General features: G+C 46.4%; 1 protein-coding gene across 3 annotated transcripts in view; it reads right to left on the bottom strand.

Moving 5' to 3' along the window:
* WIPI2 (WD repeat domain, phosphoinositide interacting 2) overlaps nucleotides 1-11,623 on the bottom strand; it is a 34,322-nt gene extending 22,699 nt beyond the window's left edge. Inside the window, exons 1-2 of one of the 3 annotated variants that reach the window (XM_023655190.2) lie at nucleotides 11,276-11,623; nucleotides 4,985-5,067 (exon numbers count right to left, since the gene is read on the bottom strand). In XM_023655190.2, the coding sequence (XP_023510958.1) occupies nucleotides 4,985-5,067; nucleotides 11,276-11,349 (157 nt within the window). In that variant the 5' untranslated portion in view covers nucleotides 11,350-11,623. The remainder of the gene's footprint in view (nucleotides 1-4,984; nucleotides 5,068-11,275) is intronic. The other 2 variants (XM_023655191.2, XM_023655192.2) reach the window with 2 other exon arrangements.
* Between the last annotated feature and the right edge of the window lie 6,576 nt (nucleotides 11,624-18,199).

Below are 18,199 nucleotides of genomic sequence, written 5' to 3'. Positions count from 1 at the left end.
CAACTTGCCTAGAGCTTTTTAGGAATACGCCTTTCATAAAGACTTATCATAGACACTGTTAGTGGTTTGGGTTGGTTATTTTTCTACCGTGTTATTTCAAGAAGCTCTTTACCACTGTTGGAGTACACCTCACTCCCAAGAGAACTTTAAACACAGAAGCACACACGGAACCCAGAGACCGAGAGTAGTCACTACCCACTAAACTCAAGTCCACACAGCCTGCCCCTCCCACGAAATAATGGCACATGACTAATGAGGCTGATAACTAAGGCTGCTGCAATCAAACGCAAAGCATGAGAAACAAGGCTGCTCGTCTGTAATTATTCAAGGTGGCCTCCCGCCAAGACACCAGCGCCAGGGAGCACTCAGGCTGACCAGGAGGAAAGCTGGAACGTAAACTTCAGTGCCCTCGCTGTCTAAGGCCTCGCTCTCACGGCCTATTCTAGATGGCCTCTGCCAGTTTCTGCCAAACCTTCTTCCTAGAGATTGCCTACCCAAAATGTAATTCAAGAAACAAATTATGTGATTCAAGGAAGCATGCAGTTCTGCTTCAGCTGGCGCTAATGAGAGCTGGAGACGATGCACTTCTCCAGTGGGACAAGGGGAGAACAAAGCCATGAGACAACCGAGAGGACACGCTTCCAAACAAGGCCGTCTGCCGGAGCCTGGAGCTCCAGAGAGAGGCGGGCCGAGCGCCCCATCTCCCACTACACCTGATTCAGGCAGAGAGCGGCTCCCGGAGTTTCTCCTGGCACGAGTCACTCCCATAAACCTCACTGAAGTTCACAATCCCACCAGCGCACGGTCTGGACATCTCTCAGACCTTAAGCTGCAGATGACGGCCTGTAAAGTCTTGATAAAAGGTGCGATGTGTCTATGGGGCATTTCTGTCCTTCAAGCAGCTCTGGCCCCTTTTGCTAAGGTAAGGAAGGTCAGCTCATGGTTAGTTTCACAACTGAATGCCTCACGAACTATGTTTTCCTGGCTCAGAAACTTTTAAAACGCAAAGTACACAATGTAAAATCTGAAAAGCCAACTTTTCCTTCTAAACTTCTGTGATATTTTATAAATGATAAATCTATAACCTTTATTTATTTTCCCTAACAATGTAGGGTTTTGTTGCAGTACTATTTCAGGGAGAGAGACCGCGTAATTGCACATTACGTATCTTCAAACAGAGGACACAGGAGAGAATGATAAAACAAACAGGGCACACAAACAACAGGAAAGCACTGGGGGTTCTTGCAAGTTTCCATTAAGTTTGAAATTACAATATCGATAGAAAAAAAAAAAAATCTTCCACTGCTGCTGGGCAAAGGATTTTTTCTGTTTAAATAAACAAAAGAAGAACGAGCAAATGTCAACCTTGCTCTTCCCCAGACCAGCTCTGGCTCCTCCTTTCTGTCACGAGAGCAACAGTGACCGAGCAGAGATCTGACTATGGCGGAGGGCTGGGAGGTACGAGGGACAAGCCGATCCTGAGCCTGGGCCAAGGACCGGGGCATCAGGATTGCTCTCTGCTTTGAGTCTGTGTGCAGAAAAAGCCAGAAAGCAAGCCTGACTTGGTAGCTCAGCTGTTTTCTAAGACACAATCTGTTATCCACTCAATGAAAGCAGGTGAAAGAGGAAAGGTGGATAACGTTCCAGGAGCAAGACTGTAACAGCTCCAGGTTAAAGGCTCAATCCTCGAAAAGTGCTTTGTCCACTTCACCACCTATTTTTAAGAGCCAAGGTTCATTAAGAAGAACAAAGCAATCTATGTGCCACCTTACCACGTGGGTTAGTAAATACCTCCTGTTTTAACACCGCTATCAGGACATCACCTTTTGTTCCATCAAAAACCATTGAAAATGAGGCACCAAAAACCAGTAAACTTCAAGGAAACAGACTAGTCATTAAACCGATCGATCTGAGGGAGAATAAAGACCAGGTTTTGGTATTCCTACACCCTTTCTAAGCACTGGGTCTCCAAATAGGGGGCAAATTCCTGTGGATTTCAAAACAGATGACTCCAGCCACTGCAGCAACAACTTCACAGCACACTTCCGGGCCTCGTCTGGAGGGAGATTTAACAAAGGTTTCAGTCATTCATAAAGGCCCCACGGAGTCCTTTTTCCAGAGATCAGCTGGCCCTCTTTGAAGGAATTCCCCGTAGGGAAGACTCCTGTGTGGGATCAAGGGAAGGCAGCCAGTGTGGAGACTCAGAAACCTGACACCCACTTGAGATTAGCAAGCAGAACAGTTGACAGCCATTTTATCACCCAGACCACACCTTCCAGCCACACACCAGAAGAAAGGCTTTTGGGAGAGTTAGTAAGCGTCAGGAGGCAAGCCTGAGGATAAAAAGGAGTAAAATCTAAGGCAGCGGCGGCAGCAGCCACGGGTCCTGACAACTCCCTACAAGGACACACAGGGGCCTCGGGGAAGGCAGCCAGACGGAGGCAAGGGGGCCCCCGGAAGGCGCACCTCAAGAGAGCAGGCAGAGGACCCAACGCCCGAGGCAGGGCCTGGGGCTCCAAACACCTGGGACCCCTGGGGGGCCACAAGAAGTCCACAATTCCAAGTCACTGGCACAAAGAGACAACTTTTCTCCTGGTGTCTTCATCTTTTGTTAATGGGGGGGGAGGTGATACTTATGTCTGTGCTTGCTTGTCATTGTGTCCCCAGACTAACATCCGACACCAATATATTTACTTGCTCTGTCTTCCTCCATTTAAGCGTGTCATGAGAGCAGGAACTCTGTCATTCCAGCATCTCCACGACCAGAACAAGGCTGTCACACGACAGGTCCTCAATCAATGTTTACGGAGTGACTGGAACTAAGAGTGAATAACAGATGTCTATTCACATTAATTCACTGAACCTCCCCATCCTTAGGAGATATTAATGGGTAAGCAGAATTCCAAAATGGAACACCAAACCACAGTGACAGCAAAGTTGATAACGCTGGAACACCCAGGAAGGAGGTCCTGGTCTTGGTAATAAGGAGGAAACCCAACGCCCCCAAACTGCACACTCACGAAGATGATGAAAATGATAAGTAGCCAATCTCCCCTGAATCCATCCCCCAGTGTCACTAATCACAACAAATCCACTGTGAACACTGAACTCCTCAATTCTCCATAACAAGGATTCCTAACTCAGGTCAGGGCCCTGGGCAAGCTTCCGGGCTGCTCATCACACACAGAGAAACATTCACCAACCACACATCTGACAAAGGACGAATGTTCAAACATATACAGAACGCTCAAAACTCAACATTAAAAAAAACAAATCACGATTAGAAAGCGGGCAAACACAAGAACAGTCATTCCACCGAAGAGAATACGCAGATGGCAAATAAGCACATAGAAAGATGTTCAACATTGTTAGTCATTACAGAAATACAAATTAAAATCACAACGAGATAGCACTGCACACATCTATTAGAATGGATTAAGAAACCTGTGATAACACCAAATGCTGGCCAGGCTGCAGAGGAAGTGGATCACTCAAACAGTACTGGTGGGAATGTAAAATGGCACAGTCACCCTGGAAAACAGTTCGGTAGTTTCTTAAAACAACAAACATACAGCTACCATGTGACCCACAATCGCACTCTGTGACATTCATCCCAGAGAAACGAAATCAGCCCACACAAGCGCTGTATATGAATGTTCACGGCAGCTTTACTGGCAACAGCCCCAGACTGGAATCAGCCCAGACCCCCTTTACCAGGTGAACGTTTAAACAAACCTCGGTACATCCGTATCGTGGAATACTGCTCAGTAAAACGGAATGAACTATCGACACACAACAGTTTGCATGAATTTCCAGGGTATTTTATGCTGGCTAAAGAAAGCAATCCCAAAGGTTACATACTTCCACTCACATAGCATCGCTGAAATGACAACATTTTAGGACCGGGAGGCCCATTAGTGGCTGTCAGGGATCTGGGCTGGGGCTGGGAGAGGCAGGTGTGGTTATAAAAGGGCAACAGGAACGCCCCTGGAGTGTGGGACTGGCCAGGGTCTCGGTTGTGGTGGAAACAAGAATCTGCATGGGTGTTAAGACTGTAGAGAAGTTACACACACACACGCACTACTAGTAAAACAGGGCACAACGGGATGGAGACAGGGATGACACCAATGCCGCTACCCTGGTGGTGATACTGGATGACAGTTTTGCAAAATGTGGCCTGTGTGGGAAACTGGGAGAAGGGTACAAGGGATCTGTATCATTTCTCACAACCACATGGAAATCTACAGTTACCTTAATTAAGGGAACAGCTGTGTTTCTAAATATAAAAATAAACAACAAAACATATTACAAACTCATTTATATAAAACAAAACAAAGCCATACACACAAAAACAAAAGTATATCTTCACACGTATGCGGGAAGAACCCAAATGCTTTCCATTACATACTCCCTGGGGGAGGTCTCTGTTCAGCAGGCACTACTGTACACACATGCGCACACGCACACGAGAAAACCCAGAAGCTGAGGTCCAGAGATGAGGTACTCTATGTGACGTCACACAACAGTGGCTGTGCCAGAAGTTAAGTCCACGACCCCTCTGCAGCTCCACCCCGCCTCTGACACGTCAGGGGCTCAAATGCCACACAGTGACAACTGAACCAATCATTCCCACGGGGCTGTAAAATTTTCAATTTTCTGGAAGCCCTTTATGACAGAAACCTAAATGGTTTAAAGGGCATTAACAAAGAGGAGAAATTACGCAATAATACACACAGTATGATGTCACGTATTGAAAAGACAACCCATAAAACAAGTATTTCTCTAGGGACATTTCTAAGTATGCAGAGGCACAGAAAGACACCTGGGAGAACACAGAGGAACTGCTCTCTCTCGGCCCCGCTCGGTGGGACCGAGGTGAAAGAAGGGCGTCGGTCAAGGGGCATTTGGACATTAACCACATTCCAATGCAAGGATAACTTGTCTATTTTGTTTAAGAAGGGGGAAAAATAAAGCAAACACTTACTGCATTCATAGATCTGTTCCAGCTTATCCACAGAAGAAAGGGAGAAAAATTTATAACCGGACTTACTACCAACAGCTAGGGACCTGCAAAAAAGCCAAATTCAGAAATAAGAGCTGATGCGTGTAGACAGCGACAATGCACAGACTAGCTCCACGTTACCAAAGGGCAACCGTCACCTCTGCCACAAGTTAGCACAGCAAGGCATTGCGCGCAGTGTGCGCCAGGCGGGGGGCGGCTGGGCAGAAGGGAGGGACACGGCAGAGCAAGATGTCACACCTCGTAGCCAGGAAAAGGTGAAGGGCAATAAAACGGACAGTTTTTATTTAAAACCTGAAACACTTGAAAGATAAACGACACAGAAATGAAAGTAATCAGCCCTAAACTAACGATCCCCTCAAAACCAAGTGGGGTTTCTCAGGGGATTTCACAGGAGACACATGCCCAGTGGATGAGAGTCCATAGCTAAGCTAGCTCACACTCTAAATTCTAAACAAAGATGTTTACAACTTAGGCGGACGACGATATCTTGCTGCATTTCAGTAAGGCCATAATACACGCAGCTCAGCCACTACGTGATGCTAAGGCCGAGCAGCAGGATGGAAACTACACAGACCAACAAGTAACTAGACTCTGGAGCCCGAAGACTACACGGTTGGCCTAGAAGGAAACAGCGAAGACTCCATTTTGCTAGGGACGTCTGTGAGATTCACCGCCCAACACCAACACCTGCTTTTCTAAGAGGCTTCGAGGGACCTCCAGAGCTCTCCAGGTCCCCTAGCACAGGAGAGCTGGGACACTAAATGAAGTATTTCCTCTTCGAAGATTACTACTCTCCAGAACGTGACTGACCAAGGAAAAAAAACCACGAAGAAAGCACAAGTTTCAGAAACAGAGGGGATGAGAGAAGAACAATGCAGGAAGCGGTGGGACGTGCGAAGAATCGGGTACTGGGATCGTTTTTGTATTTGCCGTCTGGGAGAACGTGACAACAAGTGGAGGAAGAAGGTAAACCAGAAAACTGGTAACAAAGATGACAGACATTTCATACTACGAGGATTTGTACACCGTGATAAAAATCAGGGCTAGCTTAACGACCATTTCATCTATTAAAAACCTGAGATTTCTAATCTCTCTTTCACACACATGTAGAAGAAATATATTCCAAGAACAGAGTTGCTGTAAGCACTACGAAATTTTACATTGCTCCTGGTTCATCTTAGCAGTATAAACAGAAACAAAACTCTACCAGCTCACAATTTTTCTTTGCAAAAATACTTCACTATGTTGAATTAACGGATCAATGAAGTAATGCGATATTGATACCTGTAAATATTTTCAGAAGTAATAAAGGAACCAACAAAACTACAATATCCAGGAAGGCTAAAAATAAAACAAAATCTCAGCAATCTACAACTTTTGGGAAATTGGTGTACAGGAAAATGTTTCCCAGATAACTAAGTGTTGCTATTTTAAGCACCAAAACCTTTTTTCCCACCATTTCTGATTTAAAAAAAAAATCATTCTTGTATTATACACTTTCCTGTGTTAAGACAAGGGGACGGGAAATTCTCAACACTGTCCTGGACTCACATTATTCAACAACTTATTATACTGTCATAATATGGTGACCCACTCAGACCCTAACAGGAGCTGAAAGTTCCGTGCAGCTACCAAACAGGCACACTGGAGCCCTGAGTTTATAAAACAGTTTCTACCTTTTGCTTTGCGGACAGTTGTCACTTTTCCTGTGACCATCCTACCATCATTAATAGCCCCTCTCCCCTTCTACTTTCTTGTTGACTTGAAACCAAATCACCAAGCTTATTAGTCTTATATATAAAATAAGCTTAGAGAGGGCTTCTTCCACGGCCAAATTAATGAGCTTTAATTAATTAAAGAGAACCCAGCATCCAGGTTCTTAGCTGTGCTCCGATCAGGCAGAACTCATTAAAACTAGGCTTTGCTGCAAACATCAGAACCTGGTTGTGCTTCCAGATATTCAGGAACTGATTTAGGAAATCAAATACCTTGGCTGGAATTTTAATCATATGGTTTATAAAACTGTGCACCCCAATCAGTAAGAAATGTAAGCAAAAAATATCCCAGTTATGTTTTGGTATGTATATTTGGTATAGTAAGAGATATACTCTACCAATGAAGGCAGACATTTTTAAAGGGTTTGATATTTACATCTCAAACATCAACCATCAGGTTCACACAGCCTTCTTTGGAGATCCTGCTTTTAATAATTTCTCATGGTTTGCCTGACCTTCCAATGGCAGGCACGTTGGTGGGAGAGGTACAGTACAGATACGTATGTGATGGCCCTAAGGAAAAATCTTATTCTTCAATAAATGTTTACGTGGTAAGGTTTTTTTTGAGGTAATACAATGAGATCTTTTACTGACAAAGGGAAAAACTAGCAAACCATAACAGAAAAAAGGGATTTATTTACTTGCTCCCCCATTTCACTACTAGTCCCCCGCCTTCAATTGCGCCTGGTGTCAGAATCCAGAGACCCCGTCTGCTCTCGAGGCGAGGTCTCAGTCCTTCGCAGGGTGAGAGAGTGTGGCTGCTTCTGAAGCACACTCTGAGTGGCTATTTTCACCGCACGCGCCCTCTCCCCTTCGAGAGCTTCCCGAGACTGCCAACCCTGAGCCTTCTGGGGATTCTGCGTTTAAACTAGGTTGGTTCTCTGCTTTCTCCACTAGCAATTTAGGATCTGCTTTCCTTTACCACTTGCTAGCTTGCAACATTTTGTTGCTAGTGTCTTCTTCATTCTTCCCATCCTATGGGTCTAAACCTTTTAAAGTAGCTTTTTAAATATGGCAATGATTGACATTTTATTAGGGTTTTGGGAGGGAGCCAAAATAAATGCTGGTGTTTGATCTGCCATCTTTAACTGCAAGTCTCTGTTGCTGAACTTAAACTTGAGGGTTCAATATCTAAAAGATAGCAATTTCCACTAAAAAATGAAAATGTGAATCAGATCTTTTTCTTAACTCATTTTCCTTTTTTTACCCTCTTACCAATGATCAAAGGCCATAAAGATTTCCCTTTTCATTATCTTCTTCATGAAAGAGCCATACTTGATTATAGGGTTACGTGGAACAGTCCACACCCATCAAAAGGAAGCACCCCGAATGATGGGTTGTCTCCGGAGCCCCCTCAGTAAGTGTCTGGCTGTGACAGGCCCCTTCCCTCCAGCTCACAGCGTCTCCATCCCAGACTGCCACCTGGATGTATGTCCCTAAGGCCTTTCAGACTCCACAGAATCCAAAGCAGAGTTCCTCTTTCTCTGAGCCGAAATCTTCTCTGACCGCTCTCCAATCTTCACCAGGAACCCAAGCCAGAGACTTGGGAGCAAGCTGAACGTCTCCCTTACACATCACGCACGTCCACGGGCCACACTAAGTCCTGATGGCTGACCAGTCTCCTTTCCACTGGCCACGGCAGTTGGACAACATCCTCCTCAGTGCCTGCCCCACCCTCCTCAAACACATCCTCCACACGGCAGGCAGAATGATCCAGAGTGGCAAGGTTGAAGGATCCTGCAAGACCTCTACTCCCAAGGCCCTCAAAGCGCTGCTGAGGACAAAGAGGAGACAAGCGACCTTCCCCGAGCATTAACCAACCAGGGAGACCCCGCTGAAGACAGACAGGTGGCCCTCGCTGCTGCCACACCGTCACCCCCCCGGATGCTGACAACACCCACTCTGCAAGCAGAGGACTTGGAAAACCGAGGCCCTTTCTTTGGTCTACCCCTTTCAGAAATGCAGCTTCAAACAGACGCTGCCACACCACTGACGTCCCACCAGCTCGGTAGTGTCTACTGACGCTGCCACAGAAGATTCAGCGGGAATGCGCCACTTATTAGTTTGTTAACTTCGATTTAAAAAACCTAAAAATCCCTCCAAAATAAGCCTTCCAGTGTTACTTTCAGAAACTAGGATTGGGACTAACCAGTCCACAGCAAGATGCTATGTGCTATTCTTGGTGCCTCTTTCACTGCTCTAGCTAGAAAAAAAAAAAAAAACGGTGAAAAACAAAGAAAACTTATTTGCACTTTTAGAATAAGAACCATAGAAAAAACACCACAATATTTGAAACCATATTACTACAAAAAGGAAGGCAGGACAGATTTACTTTGGTGTGTAAGGAATATTCCGCTGTGATGCATTACTGTACAACATACATGTATCCTATTAAGTGAAATGGCTTCCAGATTTTCTCAGTGAATACAGTGAGTGTGGATTCTAGACCAATACTCTTTGTCTAGTGAAGAACCGTGTTCCTCTACTAAAATAAGTTCTGGAGACGGGCAAGGGAGGGAAAGGTATAAACTGTAAAGCCTTTCCCTGGGAACTTTTGTATTTCTTTCAAGTGTAGATTTAAAACAAGTTAAAGTCATTTTAACCAACACACCTTTAGTATAACCCGAACTTACTATTCCTTACAACTTATGTTCATAATATATCAAGGTCTCTTTGGCAAGTCAAAATCATGACAGAGAAATCTTCTCTTGAACTAATGACTTCAGGACTCACAGAGGAGTGGAGAAGCACATTTTCCAAGTGTGAGAAGGTCTTATGTCAGGCCAGACAGACTGACACCCTTTTATTATACAGGAAACCTGGTAGCCCATTAGAAATGACAGCAAAAGAGAATGCTTTCTTCTATCTGATTTCCTTTCAATAGGAATGATTAGTGAAAAACTGTATGAATGATGGAAAATGTTTTAGAAATTCTCTAATTTACACAAGACATAAAAAAACCATAAAGCTACAATTTCTTACCAGTCTCAAAATACTAAGGGCTCAAAAACCAAATCACAGTGCGTCTAAAATTTCCTATCCCCTACCTGGATTAATATAATATAGTCTATTCCAATTATAACCACCTGCAACAGGTTGTCCCAACTGTTTTTGCTGTACTGGCTTTTGGTCCTATAGAACACTACAGTATTCGGTAGTTTTCATCTTTAAAGACTGCTATAGTATGATGTAAAAACTCACTGTCCTCAGAATCCTACCCTGTTAAGTAGAAAAAACAGCATGGCAGAGTGGAAAGAACAAGAGAATTCAGGAAACCTAGCATCTAGTCCTGCCCCCACTCCACTGGTGACCAACTGTAAATCGCAGGCACAGCTCTGAACTTCGGTTTCCTCATCTGTGGCTGGAGCAGGGGATCTGCTCCCATGCAACTCTCAGGACAGCTCCACTGTGGGACCATCTGCACTGCTTTCACAACTCGGGGAAGGTGCGACCGAGCAGCCGCGGCGTGCCACTGACGGGCTGCTTGCCATTCTACAATTAACTTTTAATTAAAAAAAAAATATATATATATATCTCATTTTCTACTTTGCTGATTCAATTCGGCCAGTAACAACTGGACCAACTACTCAGTATGAAGCCAATGACCCACTCCTCCTCCTCTTACATCACTTCCCCTTACTCACTTCCCAAGATGGCTCTCCTCCCTTCCAGTCCCAACTCATCCCTCCTTCTCCGGAAACCTCCTCTATTAACTATCCTCACAGGTAACCTGAGACAGCCTCGGAAGAATCGGCTTCAAAGCCAGAGGGGTTTGGACAGCCAGCGTTCCAAATCCACGGGGTGGCATCAGGGGCCCATTCCCTGTGCGCCGAGACTCCTAGGGAATGACTTCTCTGCCACATCCCCCCACCCTGGGCTCAGTTTCTTCCCAAGTTGGAGGCCAAGATTATCGCTAAGTTATTCCTGCTAGAGGAGGACATCAAAGTCACCTGCCAAAAAGAACAGCGAGACAGGAAGAAAAGGACGTAAGAGCGGGGCAAGGGGCCCTGAGATGAAGAGCAGCCGAGGCGAAGGGCCTGAAGAGGGGAAAGAGCGGGGTGGGGGGAAGAGGGCTGAGGAAAAAGGGGGAGGCGGATGGCATGGAAGGAAGAAACCACTCCCACCGTTCCAGAGGCGGCCGAGACAACAGGTCAAGCCGCGAAGTTCTGCCCCAACTTTGGGAGAAGTGAGGGTCCCAAGAGAAAGCCTTCCCGTCGCCGGGAGAAATACCCACCCCCATCACCTCCCTCGCCCTGGGATCGCCGTCCCAGGAGGGCGCCCCTCCTCCCAGGCCCCGGGGACGCCCCTGCCCGCCTCGGGCCGCCAGCAGGCCGGGCCTCCCACCCCCAGAGCTCGGCGTGGGCGGCCTGAGACATCGGCCCAGCCCCCAGACTCCAGGCCCCTGACCCGACCCCGGCCCGACCCCAGGCCTCTGACCCTGACCCGACCCCCGACCCCGGCCCCCGCGCGGCCTTACGTGTTGTCCTGGTTGAAGTTGGCGAAGAGCAGCTGGCCGGCGCCGGCCTCGCCGCTCTGACTCGCCAGGTTCATGGTGGGCGCGCGGCGGACGGGCGGGCCGCTGGGCCCGGCCGGAGGCTAGCGCGCGGGAGGGCGGGTCAGGCGCGCTCAGGGTCAGCGCCGGGCCCCGCTCGCCGCCCCAGTGGCCGCCACTCGCTGGTCGGGAACCAACCGCCGCCTCATCCCAGCCCCGCTCTTGTTTATGCTCCGGAGCCGGGGAGCCCTGCGCGCCTGCGCGACCCCGCCCCCTCGGCGCACCGCCTCTCACGGCGCAGGCGTACGGCGGAGGTCCCGCCCCTTCACCTCTGGCCCCGGCTCGGGTTCCGGTCGAACACGCGCACGCTTGGGGACGCGCTGGGCTCTCTGGGCGGGGCTTTGGGGGCGTGTCGAGAACCGAGCATGCGCACGGGGAAGAGTAGGAGCTTGGTCTCCCCCCCCATCATTTTATTACCTTTAGGAGAGCCCGTCGTGTGCCAATCAGCGGCTGTTTCTGTGCGTTATCTTATTTGGTGTTTATTGCGACCATGTGTAGAGAATATTGTATTCCCGTTTTACAGATTTGAAAACTGAGGCTGCGAAATATTAACTTATTTGCCTAGTGCTAGATCTGAGACCAGAAACCCAGCTGCTTCTCCAGGGCCCAAGCTATCTGGGTCCTTTGGAGAGGTTTCCAGCGTAAATTTGTTCATTCATTCAATAATGTTTAGGAAGCGCCTTCCATGTGAACTAAATAGGCTTCCTCTTTTCCCTCAAAAAAGTTACATTGGGGAAGGTACTTAAACACGGAGCCAGGGTATGATGAGAGCACATAATTAGGTCTCTTGATCTAGTGCAGCCAGAGAAGGCTTCCTGGAGGAGATGAGACCTGAAGTTTGAGTAGCAGGTAGCTAACCTAAGGGAGCGGAAGCCTTCTGTATGGCAAAGGTCCACGGCTGAGAGTGTGACCTGTCCAAGGACCTCTGTGCTCAGTCTGAGCTTGGAGTATGATGGGAGACACAAGACAGGACTTGACTTGAGAAATAGGTGGCCAGATCAAGCCGGGTGTTGTTAAGATACCTTAAGCAAGAGATTGATCATTATCTGAAAAGCAATGTGCTGCCGTTGAAAATTCTTAAGCAGGAGAATGGGATGATCCAATTGGTGGGTGCACAGTTTGTGTAGCCACAGAGTCAAGAATGCGTTGAAAATCACTGGGGAAAGAATGGTCTTTTCCGTGAAAGGTGCTGGCTCCCCTCCCTCACACCATGCTCCGAAATTAATTTGAGATGGATAATGATCTAAATGTGAAAGGTAATAAAGCTTCCAGAAGAAAACATAGGAGAATGCCTTCGTGACTTTGGGGTAAACAAAATCTTCCAAAGAAGTTCTTTAAAAAGCACGAACCCCAAAATGAAAGATTGGTCTTCATCAAAATTAAAGACATCTGCTCGTCAAAAGAGACCATCGAGAGAGGTTGAAAAGGTAAAGCTCGGGATGGGATACGTACGTATAGTTGCAATACGTATTTTTGACAAGGGACTTATTTCCAGAATATTTAAAGAACTTCTACAAATCAACAAGAGAAATACTGTCAACTCATTTTTTGAATGGGCAAAATACTTGAACACAGGCACTTCATCTATGTTCGGGAGGATATCAGAATGGCTAATGAGCACCTGAAAAGGTGGTTGTCATTAATACTCATCAAGGAAATAACAAAGTTATACATATTCCCTATGACCCGGCCGTTTCACTTCTAGGTATATACTCAATAGAAATTAGTGCATATTTCCTCCAAAAAACACATATAAGAATATTCATAGCTGCTTTATTCATAATAACCAAAAATTGGAAATAACCCAAACATCCATCTACAACAGAATGAATAAGTAAATTGTATTCATAAATTCATATTCATATATTCATACATTCATATAAAAGAATACTGCACAGCAATGAAAAGGACATACATACTGGGGTGAATCTCACATATAAAATATTAAGTGAAAAAAGTGAGATACAAAAGAATATATACTGTATGAGTCCATTTACATGAAGTCAGAAACACGCAGAGTACTGGTTCCCTCTGGCGGGGGATTGGTTGGGAATGGGCACGAAGGAGCCAGCTGAAGTGCTGGAGCTGCCCTGGACCTGGATTTCAGTGGTTGGCCATATGGGCATATACATACCTAAATGTATAAATATATAGATGTGAATCCCCTGGGTTCTAGGCACAGTCCTTGACTCCATTTTGAAAAGCTGCCCAATTTTCCCTTGTTCATCAGAAACCATTATTCCATCCAGGAGAGTAACTTCCTTCTCTCTCTATTGGTTTGGCAAATGAAGATCCCCAAATGGCCACGGGGTAGACTCAGTTTCCAATTTACCAGAACCATGACTCTGTCCCTGGAGTAATAGGGGATCCTTTGGGCACTGAGATCTCAAAATGCAGTGAACCCTGAGTTGTGTGGATAGAAACAAAAAATTTCTTAAGTGGACTGTTAGATGTAACATACAAGGAAACACTACTACCTCCACTCCTAGTTTGCAGGCATGTACTGCATGTTGTAGAATGACATCCCAACTTCACAGGGTGTGGTCTCCTGGCTGATGCCACAACCAAGCCCTCAGCAGGCCATTGTACCTTCTATCTGGGTAATAGTTCACATGATAAGGATGGTGAATTCCAAGGGCATAAGCCCATTGCCAAATTTCCTTCGGCTTCTGTAAATTTCTTGGTCAGAAGAGATGTGATACAGACACCTGGATAACCCTATTAGAAATGATAACCTCCATCCTTCCACACATTCCCTTTATATTTCTATATAGCACTTATCGCCTTGCAATACATCATGTAATGCCTCCTCCCAACTAGAGCATAAGCTCTGTGAAGGCAGGATTTTTGTCTGTCTTCCCAGTGCCTGGAACAGTGCCTGAAGAACTAAACTCTGGGCCTCCATTCCTGGTGACCAGGCTGGGCTGGAGTGGAGCTGAGGGCTGCTGCCCACTCGCCCAGTTTTCGTTTCACTGCTTTCTTATCTGGGTGATATTGGGAAGCACTGACAAGTGTTGTCAGAGAGTAGGCTGGATTTGTGGCCGAGAGCTTGACCTGCGTATGACTCAGTAATGCACCTTCGTGCCCCAGCTCACCTGGGCACAGCATGAGCTGACATTCCTGATGTCACATAGAGCAGGAAAGATGCTCAGGAGCTTCTGTCACCACCTCAGGATTCCCCCAGGTGACTGACCTGATGCCAACCCCAAGGAGAAGAGGTTCCCTTCCTCTTGTCAACCTTAGAGCAAAATCGTCATCAACAAGTGCTTAGAACATTCCTCAAGTGTTCTTCTTCTTATGTGCCACATTCAGAGATGAGCAGTCCTCCCACAGGCAGTTCCCTGAATTAACTCGTGGGATAAACAGCTGGCAAGGAGGAAGGAGCTAAAGGCTAGAGTGAAAGGGTGGTGGAGTGCACCTTGCATGGGGTGAGACAGTGGGAGGGAGGTCAGGCTGTGTGGAACACTGAAATCAGACAGACATCACGAGGTTCAAATCATGACCAGTCCTCGCAGGGTGTGTGTCCTTAGGTAACTCACGTGACCTCTCTGAGCATCAATTTCCTCAATAATAACAAGGGCTAAAATAACTCACCTCCTGAGAATACTGTGAAGATTGAATGGATGGGAGGAAGCACTTCCAGAATAGTGGAGCAAGAATCTCTGGAAACCCGTTTCTCCAAGAAAGCAAAGGGAACACTGACAAAATAGTGAAATTCAACTTTTTCAGAACTCTGGAAATTAACTAATGGCTTGCAATAATCTGAGAAGTGTTTATTCAAGTAAAACAGCTGAATCTCAGTAAAAACGGTGAGGCTGCCAGCCTAGCGGCCTCTGGGAGGGGCAGAATGGACTTGGAGCTCCCCAAAGCCCCATTCCCAGGGGATTGTCACTATTTGACCTGTCTGGCAATCTGCTGAAAACCTCCATTCTCAAAGCTTGTCTTTATGTGATCTAAGAGTTTGCCCGTATCTGTGTGGATAACCCTATCCCCAAAGCATTTGTCAGAAACAATTAGTAGCAATTGTTTAGTGTTGCAACTGCCTGAGGCAGCATTACCAGTTGAGGTGAAGAAGAGACTGACCAAAAAAAAAAAAAAAAGCTTTAAGAAGAATAACTAGGGAATGAGATGTCCATAGGAGGCTTTGAAAAGCTCCTGGCATATTCCTGAGACTCTAGAGGGCTGTGTGTATGTGTAGGACTGTGTACATGCCCAAGAAAGACCTGAGGAGGTCCTAAAATCCCATGTCTGGCTGACCTTGAGGCTCTGTACAAGCAGGAGGTGAAGGCTAAGGCAGAGTTGCGAACTGCCTGCTGGATTGTTGAAGGCATACTCCAACATGGCCACAGAGACCCTCAGCAAAGGCTGAGAGACAGCTGACCACTAAGATAACTGAGCAAAGACTTCAGTGGTTCCACACAACAAAGAATACAGACTTTACAGAATTAGTTCAGAAAAGTCAATAAACGAACAAACCACAGCAACATCAAAGCCTGGGGTGGGAAGGGGGATATGATTTCCAGAGTTGCAATATTATATTATTTTAAATGTCAAGTTTTCAACAAAAAAACTATAAGACACACCAAGAAACAAGAACATATGGCCCCCATACAGGGAAGAAAGCAACTTCTTTTGAAATGGCCCAGATGGTGGATTTAGTGGACAAAGACTTGAAAACATCTGTTATAAATATGTTCAAAGAACTGAAAGAAACCATACTTACAGAATTAAAGGAAGGGCATGATGACAATGTCTTACCGAATAGAGAATATCAATAAAGAGATAGAAATCATAAAAAGAACCTAAAAGAAAGCTGGAGTTGAAAAGTACAATAACCAAAATAAAAGATTCACTAATGGGGTTCAACAGCAGATTTGAGCTGGCAGAAGAAAGAATGAACAAACGTAAAGACAGGCCAATTGAGAATATCCAGTCTGAGGAGCAGAAAGAGAAAGGAATGGAAAAAAAAAATGAATAGATCCTAGATATCCGTAGGATGGCACAAAACATACAAACATATAAACATACATAATGGGAGTTTCAGAAGTATAGGACAAAGCAACAGGGGCAGAAAGAATATTTGAAGAAGGGTGAAAATTCACCAAATTTGATGAAAAACATTAATCTGCACATCCTAGAAGTTCAATGAACTTGAAGTTGGATAAACTCAAAGAGATCTACAACTAGACGCATCTTAGTCGACTGTTGAAAGTCAAAGATAAAGAGGGAGTCATGAGAGCTGCAAGAAAAAAAGGACTCATCGCAAACAAGGGATCTTCAATAAAATTGACAACTGAGTTCTCGTCAGAAGGGATGGTCAGTGTTGGCAGTGGGATGAGGTATTTAGAGTGTTTGGAGGGGGGAAAGACTATCAATCAAGAATTCTACATCCAGCAAAACTATTCTTCAAAAAAAAGAAGGAGAAATTAAGACACTGCCAGATAAACAAAAACTCAGAGAATTTGTCACCAGCAGATTTGCCCTCAAATACTAAAGGCCATAGGGCTGAAATGAAATGACAGGAGAGATCTCGTCAAGATGGCGGTGTGAGCAGACGTTGAATTCGTCTCCTCCCATGAACACAACTGGGTTACAACAATTTTTGGAAGAATTACCCTGGATTGAAAACTGAAAACTGAATGAGAAGAACCCCCACGACAAGGGACAGTCCTGAATAAGGCAGAAGAGGCAGTAATTACTGCTGGAGAGGAAAAAAGCCACCTTTGGGAGCAGCAGAGCTTCTCAGCTGGCCAGGGGGGAGCCACCCTAAGGTACGCAGCCCTCCCTGGAGGAGTGAGGTCCGGATTGGGGGCAATATTGCTATAAGCATCCTTCGGACTCAGCCTAACTGAGATGGTCTTACTGTCTGCCTTTGCTGGCTATTGACTGCTGTCAGGACACCCCCAGAAAAGCTATCCACAGAAAGCCAAACAGACCTGGGTCTTAAAGGGCCCACGCACAAACTCACTCATTGCAGCAACCTAAAATCACCAGAGAGAAGGCTGCCTGTCCTTTGGTGAAACGAGACTCACCTGGTGGGCTCTGGGGGCAGCTTGGTGAGAGGAGGGACTCTCTGGAGACTGAGACATTGGTGGGGGCCATTGTTCTGAGCTGGTCCAGGCGTGCTGATACGGACACCGGTGGGAGCCATTGAGGTTCATCCCTTGGGCTGTTAGCCCAGGGGTCTGCCACACCCACTAGAGCACAGATTTAATCCAGTTCAGCCAGGGCAGGCAACCTGCCCTAGGGACCGGCCCCACCTAACAGCAAACCCTCAGGCTACTTTTCAACCTGCATTGACTGGGTGCCTTGATCCTCTACAGGCAGGCAAGAGTGTCTGCCTCTGTGGGGCAGGGCCTGTGTGAGGACCAGGCAAACTGTGGGGGACATTGGTGGAGAGGTGGGGGCCTCTGCAGTGTGGTGTCAGGGTACGCTCCAGGGGTTTGAGAAGTGTGCATGGAATAGGACTGTGAATGGAATAGAAGTGTGCATGTTGACAGTATATGTGGTCCGGGGGGGGGGGGGGTGAGGCTTATCAGTGGCAGTGTGCTTCACAAATAGCCATAAAAAGGATCAGCCCCACCTTCCAAAGCCTGAAACAATTGAGTGCTCCCATGCCAAGGGCCAGCCCCACTCAGCTGCACTCCTAAGAGAACTGACAACAGCTTTGTTGGCCTGAGGCCTATCACAACTGTACGCCCCTGAGCCTAGCAACCAGCTACACTGGGTTCCAACCCAATTAAGAGGAAAACTGCAATAAGAGAGTGCTGATAGACTTTGTAGCCAAAAGTGCTGAGGCTCCCCAAACCAGATTTACAAACAGCTGGCCAGGGAAGGAAAGATCAGACT

The sequence above is a fragment of the Equus caballus genome, chromosome 13, assembly GCF_041296265.1.
Source record: "Equus caballus isolate H_3958 breed thoroughbred chromosome 13, TB-T2T, whole genome shotgun sequence".
In the NCBI taxonomy this organism is placed as follows: domain Eukaryota; kingdom Metazoa; phylum Chordata; class Mammalia; order Perissodactyla; family Equidae; genus Equus; species Equus caballus.
Note: the sequence above shows the minus strand (reverse complement) of the source record. Positions and strands in the feature narration are given on the sequence as shown.